Here is a 9,807-nt window from a genome sequence, read left to right on the forward strand (position 1 = left end):
ACATTTAGAAAAACTGATCTAATTGTTAGTTTGAGAAAAAGTCGTTGGAGTTGTACAAAAATTGTTTCAAAAGTTGTACAACAATCATTTATTTGGCTCTATATGTAAGTAAGGAGACCCGCTACTTTTAAAACTCATGTTCAACTCTTATTCAATCTTTTTTCAAATTAATATTTGATGTGTTTTCTTATGCGTGGATCGTACATATTCAATGGTTGATTTTTTTTTTATTTATTTAAAAAAAAAATTGTTAAGATGGTAATTGACAGAAATTAGAGAAATAGCATTTCCCTTTCTTTCTTTTTTTTCTTTTTTTTTGAAATCAGCATTTCTCTTTGTTGGATAACTGCAAAATGGCAGCGGCAGTTTTTGACAGTTACAAAGAGCAAATTAACCTTTTTAATTTTCAAACAAGAACATAGGGGGGGATTCTCTCCCCTCCCTCTCTGGCACTCATGTTGTGAGATGGGTCTGTTTCAGTTTTCTCAGAATTTGGCCGATTTTATCACACCAACCATTTTTCGTTGAGAGTAGAGATGTTTTTAAATAATTTAATACTTGGTTCAACTTGATCAGCAGCGCAGGGAAGATGGAAGCACAGCCGTTGTCTATGGAGCGCCACCCTAATGAAAAAAATAACACCACTCAAGTTACATTCTTGGAGGTCCAAGGTTAGTGCATGTCTTCCCTTTTTGTTTGTGTTTTTGTCCATGTTCGCCATGCAAACAATTGTGCCATTGACGGAAAGTGTGAAACAAGTCAAAGTATATATAACGGATTGGCTTCCGTCCTTCAAAGAATTTTCTGTAATATTTTCAACGGTTCAAATTTAATTTCAGACTCTCCATAAGAAAGAGATAGAGTAGAATTAAATCTGGGCAGTTGACAAAACTACAGATAACTTTTTTACGGCGCCTAAGCCAAATCCGTAACTTTTTACTGTGTTTTTTTTTCGTAATGATGGTGTTGTAGGTGGGGATCATGAGATGAAGGAGATGATGGTGCAAGTGCAAGTGCAACTCAACGGTGACGGAGGGAATTTTAGTTTGCTAGAATCTGCAAATGTAGGACACTCCGGTGGGCTTTATGATAAGCCTCTTCCATGCTTTGGCTGTGGCATTGGCTGGTTCTCGTAAGTTTCTTCTTCTTCTTCTTCTTCTTCTTCTTCCTCTACTTTTTCTTTTTTATTTATTTATTATTCACCATGTTTATCATATCCCTTACTTTACTTGGTTCCTTAATTTTCCTTTTTTGAGCCAAAGTAATCATGAAATAGAGGTTTATGTGTCAGATTTGTTTTGGGATTTGCATTTCCACCACTCTGGTATTATGCTACGGTGCTTTATTTTGGAAATTATTATCTCAAAGACCCGAGGGAACGACCTGGCCTCGCAGCATCTGCAATTGCTGTAAGTTAATTTTTGCTGTCACATTACCCTAATTGTATGACAGTTCGCATAGCAGTCTATTAGACAGTATTATTCGAGTTATACTAATTTAATTTTACTTGCTTGTAATAATCTTGCAGGCATTAATTTGTTCGATCATTGTCTTGGTTTCCCTGCTTGCTGTTTTCTGTTAGCATAGACAATGCACATCCCGGAAACTCGTTTTTCTTTCTGCCTTGCAAAAATGTACAAAAGGCTGAGAGTCTCGGGCTACTGAATGATTTTGGACATAATTGAAGCCAGATGAATGACTTTGTAACTCTACTTTCAGAGTGGGGGTCTTTCATTTGCAATCCAGAAATGTTTTTAGTTGGCTGAAAGGAAGCCGATTTCTAGTTTTGCTGTCGTTGGGAGTTCACGTACTTTTCTAGTTTTTCTTTCTTTCTATACACGTTAGATTAAAAAGAGAAATGCTTGGTTGTACACTCTCATCCCACTCTTATCCCACCCTTGTGTACTTGGATCAATAATGTGAGAGATAATAGAGAGAGTATAGTGGGACCCTATTTTTTTAACAACATTATTGGTCCACGTAAACAAGAGTGGGATAGGAGTGGGATAAGAGTGTACAACCAAGCATTTCTCGATTAAGAAATGCTGCTACATACACTTCCAAATGCTTACCCCAAAGTGCTTACTCTCTAACGTAACAGTAAAATTCACCATTGACATATCGTATACAGATTAATCCGTCAAAGATTTAATGGTGATTTTCACTGTCGCATTAGAAAGTAAAGACTCGAAAGTACATGTTGCATTTGTCTATTAGATCTATTCTTTTGCTTGAACGAAGAACAAGAGGCAACTTTAGGGCGATGAGCATAACTTAATGCGAATGCATAATGTCATAGTCTCTTGCTAGAGGGCTGAGAGCAAACATATATACCATTGAAATAAGCCAAATGTGAAACGCCTCGAGGCTTTTCTCCAAGAGAAAGCAGCAAGAGAAGGGAAAAGAACACAAAGAAAAGTCTGGGTCTGTGCCATGGATACAACAATCTGGAAAACAATGGTTTCTCACTCGTTCTATTCAGCATAACAATGTAAAACTTCTTCCACTGCTCCTTCAGAACCCATCCTTGTGAGCCTCCCCATCAATGCTCTCCTTTGTGGATGCCATTGCCGTGGCATGTGAGTTCTTATGTTCCTCCAACTGCAACACAATTTAGAATGGAAAATGTTAGATTTACAATAACAACACAATAAGTGCATAACAACCCCTCACATGAGGGTGGACTCCACACACTGAGGACCATCCTCATGTAAGGGGTTGTTATGCACTTGTTGTGATGGTGTAGTACAGGAATCAAATCCCATTTAGAATTTGGTGACTTGTACAAAGGCATTGATATACACGGGCATCCACCCGTAAAGACTAACTATTGAGTTTATGTTGCAAACATCCTTTTTTACAACAATTTTTGAACTTCAGAAGGGTAGGAATAGTTTCTCGTTGTTATCCATCAATTACATTGGACAATTAACGATCAAATGCACATCTTTTTTCTGTAAAGGTGTTAAATTCAATCTCCCAAGTCCATCGATGTTAGAGCAAAGGCAGTTATAAACACAAGCCATATTATTTCTTATCATGCGGTTGTGCATCTTACAATAAGTTTGATCTTCATTTTGTGCCTTGGCTAAGTAGGTGGAATGTTGATGTGTCTGAGGAGAATCTAATGTGAAGCATGCATCCTGAGAAGAAAGGTTATCTACCACGATCCACTTTCACCACATATGAATGTTGTCACTATGAACATTGCAAAGTACCCCAAATCAATTAAGGCGTTGTCCACATGAGACGTTATACAATTAAATCAGGAAAACATCAAAATTGGGAACTATAAGAAACATTGTTGCACTAGCTTGTCTGATCTTCTATAAAGCAAAACCAGCAGGATTTTGAGTGTTGAAAGTGAGTTCAAGCTGGGGTAGTATTCCACTCTTAAGCAAAGAGGTCCTACCCAGCCATATATCCCACAAACCATTAAAGCTGCCCATGCTTGTAATGGATATCAGCAATGTCCACTTCATAACTGATCTAATCTAGAAGGCATCTAAGTTGGACATTTTCACATCTATCATTGTTAGGGTCAAACTCAAGCCAACTAAGCCTCGGTCCCAACCATTGGGGCATTCCATTGGTAGAACTAAAAATTAATTTTTCTTGCTAAAATTGAGTGAAGGAATGCCTCATACATGATCAAATTAGTAAGTACTTTAGCAATGCTTATAAAAGACCACATAAAAAAAGAATGGAAACTGTACTTATAAGTACTAACTCTACCATGGTGGTAATCAAGGGTTTAGACATAAATATCAATGAACATACATAAACATTACTTATAAGAATTCTTTTTACATGTTTTTTTTGATAAGTAAGAAGACTTTATAAATGAAAGCGTAAGGCGCCCCTAGGTACACAAGCAATATACAAGGAGAAACCTAAGCTAACCCACAAAAACCCATAAAAACCAACAAGAACCAAAACAATCCACCCCCCACCCAAGAACAAACCCAACAAAGAACAAGGCAGCCCACCACCCACCACAGCACACAAACCTACTACAAGTGTGCCTTTCCATTTCTCCTCCTAGAGTGATTTTTCTCATCCCCATAATTAATGGAACTTTGTAGGTTTAGAAGCTCCCTTTTTCCTTTAGACTTTTGGCGCGCAATCATTTTCTCCCGCTGAAACTCTTCTTCCATGGCATCCCTAATTGCCAAGGCCTCCTCCCCAAAAGCCCCTTCCAGTGCCCAATCCAAGGGCAAGCCATCCCAATAATCTTCTTCCTCCTCCTCCCAAACTACAATCTCCCCGTTATGATCAGAATCGATGGGCCACCTCTGATATTGTGAGATACCATTTCCCTCAATGGAACATGGAAAGATGCATCCACTCAAAGGAGAGGAGAGACCAACCGCCCCAACGTCCTTCACCTCACGCGGCAAAACGTGAGGGACAGAAACAATCGGGGGTAAATTGAGGAAACCCTTCTTAAAAAGCCCCTGATTAGCTGGGGTTTGGATCTTCTTTTTCGCACGAGACTCTCCACCCGTTTCCTTAAAAGGAATAGGATCTGCGGAAAGCTTTGAGGCTACCAAAGAATCAGCTAACAACCCATCATTCCATACCACTTTCTGCCCTGCCCTGATCTCCCTAGCCCTCCTGTAGTAATACTTAAAAGGACTGCTTAGCAAGAAGGGGGAGGAGGAAGATCGAAGCTTCTTCCCCAGCTCAGTGGCTCTTGAGAGAGAAGGAAAACCAGAGAGTTTTTCACCACTCAAAGACCCAGACGACGCCGGAGGAACAGAGGTTGCCGGCGACGGCAAATCCGCACTCGGCAGTGGAAAGACGAACGCAGTAGCCGGCTCAGAACAGTCTCCGCTCAAAAGGTCCCCACTTGGAACCACCATCTCCGACGAAACGACATTGCACAGCCCAGAAGAATCCACCGAAGTCGTCTCCGGCAACGACGACCGTGAAGAACTAGGTTTCGGCATGAAGCATCCCAAGCGCAAACCTTTCCGACACAGTCCATTCCTTGCAAGACGACCCAATAGCTTGTTAACAGCCCGGCCCAAAGCCATGTTGACCCCTATGACCCGCTTACTCCACGTGCGCAACTTAGAGATTTCAAATTTCAAACTCGCACGTGGACGATAAGACTTACCCAGTGGACGGCGATGCTGGTCCTTACCCAAAGGATCGAACGGCTCCAAAGTAGAACAGTCCAACGCCGTCCTCAGATCTACATCTAACACCCTCGCCGCCGGAAGAAAATCAGGCTCACAGTGAACCACTGGCACGACCTTACTCCCGGAAGAATTACCCCCCATGATAGGCCCCTTCTTCACGACATCGACCGAGCCTGCCTTCAACACCTCCACAAAGGAGGGCCCCTTCGAAAAGGGAACCAAACCCGGCCAAACCTCAACTTCCTTCCCCTTATTCTCCACCAGTTCATGCAAGGACCCATTCTCCCCGCCCACAGAAGCAGAGAAAAGAGCAGCGGACTTCTTCAGCTCTTCGGAGAATTTGATCCATCCCCACCCTCCACGTCCCTCAGGAATCAGGATAAACCCTTTCCGACCACCCATCCCGAAAGAAGCTACTTCTAAGAAACGGCCGGCTTGGTTACACCCTCTCCGAGCGATCAGAACTCTCGAACCTTCCCTGAAAGATTTGATGAAAGCTTGATCTTCCGGAACACCCACAAGTGACTCCAACGTCGAAGCCAACCACTTAGAAAAACATTCCAAATGTTTCCTTTTCCTAAGGAGTTAAAGAAAAAAACATTATCAAGTAAAATCTTAAACTAAATGATGTTTGCTTGAGATCTCTAGGTAATTTCTCTACTATTGTATATTACTTAAGTACTTTCCATTTCAAATGCCTAAATTAAAGGCCAGGTAAGTGGCAGATATAACTCCACATCAGACAAGAAACTCTCAGTGCATTTGAACATGTCAGACAAGTCTCGTGTGTAAAAATCTAGAGGATCAATTCAATTCCAGCAACGTGGTTTACATGTCGATGACAGTCGTCAGAAACATTGGGGCAGGACAAAATCGGTCATTTACTTCCACAGATGGCACAATCATAAAGAAACATTAAAATAATATAATTTACAGAGATTACCATTTCAAACCTGGTTGCCTACATAATTTTGTCATTTTGTGGTAAGGTGGGTACTGGTATTTAGGAATGATTTATGAAGGTTGATTCATCAGAAAAATTAAGGTACTTTGATAAATTCAAATAGAGGTGATGTAATCACCTAAATCTACAGCAAACTTGAAAAGCAGGGAGCTTGAAATCCAAAAGATTTTTCTGAAGGAATGAAATGTCTCCTGGCATCAGAAACCCTTCGGTAAATTTGTGTTGTTTAGTGTAGAAACTTGCTGAACTAAGAGATCAATAAGGAGGATGAGTTTCCTCACCACGCCCATGTTTAGCTTTCACTAAATTTGCCATTTGACCTATTCATACCATTCAACCTATATGTGCCATTTGACCTATTCATACCATTCAACCTATATGTGCACATATACAACAATGAATAAATGAAACCAATAAATCATATCAATTTATGATGATCAATGAGCTAGTGGTATTGTATTAAAAGTCTATATTGTGGAACTTTGGCAGTGCCCCGTGGATCTTTGATGGATTCTTGGCATATCTTTGATGGATTTACTACTAAAAGAAAATTCTGTTTAGTGAAACTCTGATCACAAAAAAAAGTCTACAAAGTGATCCACATTTGCACTGCAACCTATCCCCCAAATTATATGATTTTGTACTTTCATTTAACAAATAGCATGTTTGATGATGGTGCCACCATAAACTCATCATTGCAGTTACTGATACATTCAAATTTCTGATCAACATTTTCTTTTTCTTTTTTGATAAGTAACTGCACGTTAATAACATTTTCATAACTGCATTATTCTCATTTTAGTTATTTTCACATTGTTTTATCAGCTATCGACAAGTGCATATTCAGAATCCAAAAATGAGGAAATAATCCTATATTATTAGCCACTATTTATATTAAGTACAAAATGCTGGCATATTTCAAAATCATAAACGCACCTCCTTGCAGGTTTCCTGGTGTTCTGCTACAAGCTCGTCATATTTTATTTGCAAATTTGACATTTCAGCTTGTAGCTTTTCATATTCCGACACAGATGGACCACCTAATTTTTGTTGGATGAATCTGCCAAAAGAATTATGGAAGATATCGTATCTGAAAACTTATAATTAAGCACATGCAGTCACATGCACAAGCATAAGCAATGGCATGGTAAGTCTTTTTGTGATGTAAATAGCATTGATGCATTTTAAGCAAACATTGACGACTTCTCAAAGAAACTGAACTTGGTGTAGAAATGCTATATATTTGTCAAGTCAAATTCTTTAACTATCTTCGTTATACTGGAAAGTTAGTCTTCTTTTTTTCATTATTATAAGTAGATTATTACTTATAACAATGAAAATGGATGAACCTTTTTTTATGGGATGACTGCCCTAAGGGCAATTTTTAGGAAACATTTTACTCTTTGACCAGCATCACACTTTTCAAGAAAAAAAATATAATTGCTCTCATATACTCATCCGTTGCACACACTCTGCACAGAAGATTTGGCGTTTTTCCCTTAATAGTTGAAAAAAAAGTTGACTTTCTTTTGAAAAAGGGGTAGATTAGATGCTGAAAAAAAAGCATTTAATACTTCTTAAACAATTCCCTAAGAGCATTCATTAACAGAGAACCCTTTCCATTTAATTGGTAAGTGGCACACACCCAATGGATCTTGATTCGACAATCTCTCTCTACTATGTTCTTGTAGGGGAGAAAGTGTCATTCGAGCTAGAACTTATTAGCAATGAAAATGGTTGATCCTTGTTACCAAATGCGCTCATGCGCATCATTACGTATCACGGCAAAGATTCATTCGCTCTTTGAATACACTTGAATAGAAAAAATGGATTTCAGCTTTAAATCGTCTTAATCATGCAATCCTTTTTCATAACTTTACTATTTCGTAGGAAATCAATCAATTTGGACAACCAAACACTCCAAAAAACGAATTTGTAAATGAAATAATTATCAATAGCTTTATATTTGCAATTTAAGGACAGACAAATGGGCCCTCAAACGTTGCCTAATTTCTTGAAAATGTCTATCAAACATTATATTATCCTCCTTTTTACTTAGGGGACAGATTAAGCATTTACCGTGCAATGAGAAATGTTATGTCTTAGAATGTATATACTATATCGAAGTTCCTGCTCATTGAAATGTCACCTAAAAAGCTAAAAATAGGATTCGAACAAAAATGTCAATTTTATTTATTTATTTTTTTATAAGTAACAAAAATGTCAATTTTTAAAAAGCATATTATTCATAGTTATCATAAGATTGCACGATGTAATAAGATCCGACAATCTTTGCTACGATTTCTTTGCTTTTAAAGTAAATCCATGTAATATAGCCATATAGTTTACTCTGGAAACCACTACACCCTACATTTTGAAATGGAATAAATTCTTTGACGAAATCCAAAACTTCGTCAAAGTGAATCAAGTGATGGGCTCTTTTTTCATTCATTCAACTAAATCAGACAGACCCATCTTCTTTTCTGCTTCTCCTGCTATTCATATTTTAGTGATCTCAACACAGCTATAGAAGAAGAACATTCTATAACCAGTTCATGCCCAAATAAAAAATGACGCACATATATTTGAAATCAGATTAATTGGTTTCAACAAAACGCATTTGCTTCAAAAAAAAAAAAAAATGAACTTACTCAAGGGCAGAAGAAGGTTTGTCATTCTGCTCATACAATGCAACCAGAACTGGAAAAAAAACAGATAAATATTAAATATTTATTAATTAGCAAACAAAACAAAGCCAGACAAAAAATAAACACACAACTCAACTAAAAAATCATATGAAAGTACTGTGGAAGAGACAAGAAAGAGACCTTTGGTGAGAGCATCAAGAACCCCACTTGACTCCAAGTATTTCCGAAATGCCTCCTTCTTTGCCTCTTTCTCCTATATATACACACACATATACAATGTGAATCTTGGAGATATATAATTGCAAAACAAGTTATATATATGTATATATTCACATTCATACCTCTTTGTGTGGCATCATGATCTTCTTCTTCTTCTGCTTCTTCAGCCCTCGACCACAGATGGAATCTCTTCTTCGGGGGTTTTTTTTTTTTTTTGGTAAAATTTTCTTATTTGGGATTTAAGGTTCACCCTTTTGTCTTGCAAGGTACAGTGGACCTACCTGAGGGACATGAACTACTTTCTTTTACTTTATGTTTGGTAGAGAGCTACAGTAGAAGGAAATAAAAGCGACGAAGGAGAAGTACGGCAGTACGGGTGGACGAAACTTTTCTCTTGATTGGTAGGAAGGAAAGGGGCGACCCGACGGGGAAAGAAAATACCCGAAACAATATATATAGATCCACTTTGTAAAAAGAAAAAATTGAAGGTCCAGATTTAACCAAATGATTTTTGTTTTTAAAAAACAAAAAAAAAAAAAACCAAACATTGTCGTTTTTTCAAAATTACGTTGTGTGAAGCAAACTTCCTTTAAGATTTTTTTTTATTATTATTTTTTTTTAAATAAATGCAAAATCAATCGCTGTAGTTGGTCTAAAATATAAATCGCTCCCTAATAGTATAAAAAATAGAAATATGTTATTTCTACTCTCTCTCTCTCTCTCTCTCTTTCTCTCTCTCCAGCTGGCTGACCTGCTTTGCCAGCGCTATCTCCACCAGTCAACCTTCACCTGCACTGTCTCTAATGGCCTAGATCTGGTTCACCTCTCT

General features: G+C 38.1%; 2 protein-coding genes across 2 annotated transcripts; one reads left to right on the forward strand and one right to left on the reverse strand.

The window, feature by feature from the left end:
• Window positions 1-1,073: 1,073 nt before the first annotated feature.
• LOC133852586 (large ribosomal subunit protein eL20z-like) lies at window positions 1,074-1,582 on the forward strand (the record flags this gene model as incomplete). The annotated part of the gene is made up of 3 exons (XM_062289357.1): window positions 1,074-1,132; window positions 1,292-1,409; window positions 1,529-1,582. Coding segments are annotated over 3 exons (231 nt in total), but the record flags the coding sequence as incomplete, so codon positions are not given.
• A 682-nt stretch (window positions 1,583-2,264) lies between these two features.
• On the reverse strand, window positions 2,265-9,374 carry LOC133852062 (uncharacterized). The gene is made up of 5 exons (XM_062288732.1): window positions 9,101-9,374; window positions 8,940-9,012; window positions 8,763-8,811; window positions 7,048-7,171; window positions 2,265-2,601 (listed from the first exon to the last, which is right to left on the reverse strand). The coding sequence occupies exons 1-5, from the start codon at window positions 9,116-9,118 to the stop codon at window positions 2,515-2,517; spliced, it is 351 nt and encodes a 116-aa protein (XP_062144716.1). The 5' UTR covers window positions 9,119-9,374; the 3' UTR covers window positions 2,265-2,514.
• Window positions 9,375-9,807: the final 433 nt, after the last annotated feature.

This window comes from Alnus glutinosa, chromosome 12, assembly GCF_958979055.1.
Source record: "Alnus glutinosa chromosome 12, dhAlnGlut1.1, whole genome shotgun sequence".
NCBI classification, from domain to species: domain Eukaryota; kingdom Viridiplantae; phylum Streptophyta; class Magnoliopsida; order Fagales; family Betulaceae; genus Alnus; species Alnus glutinosa.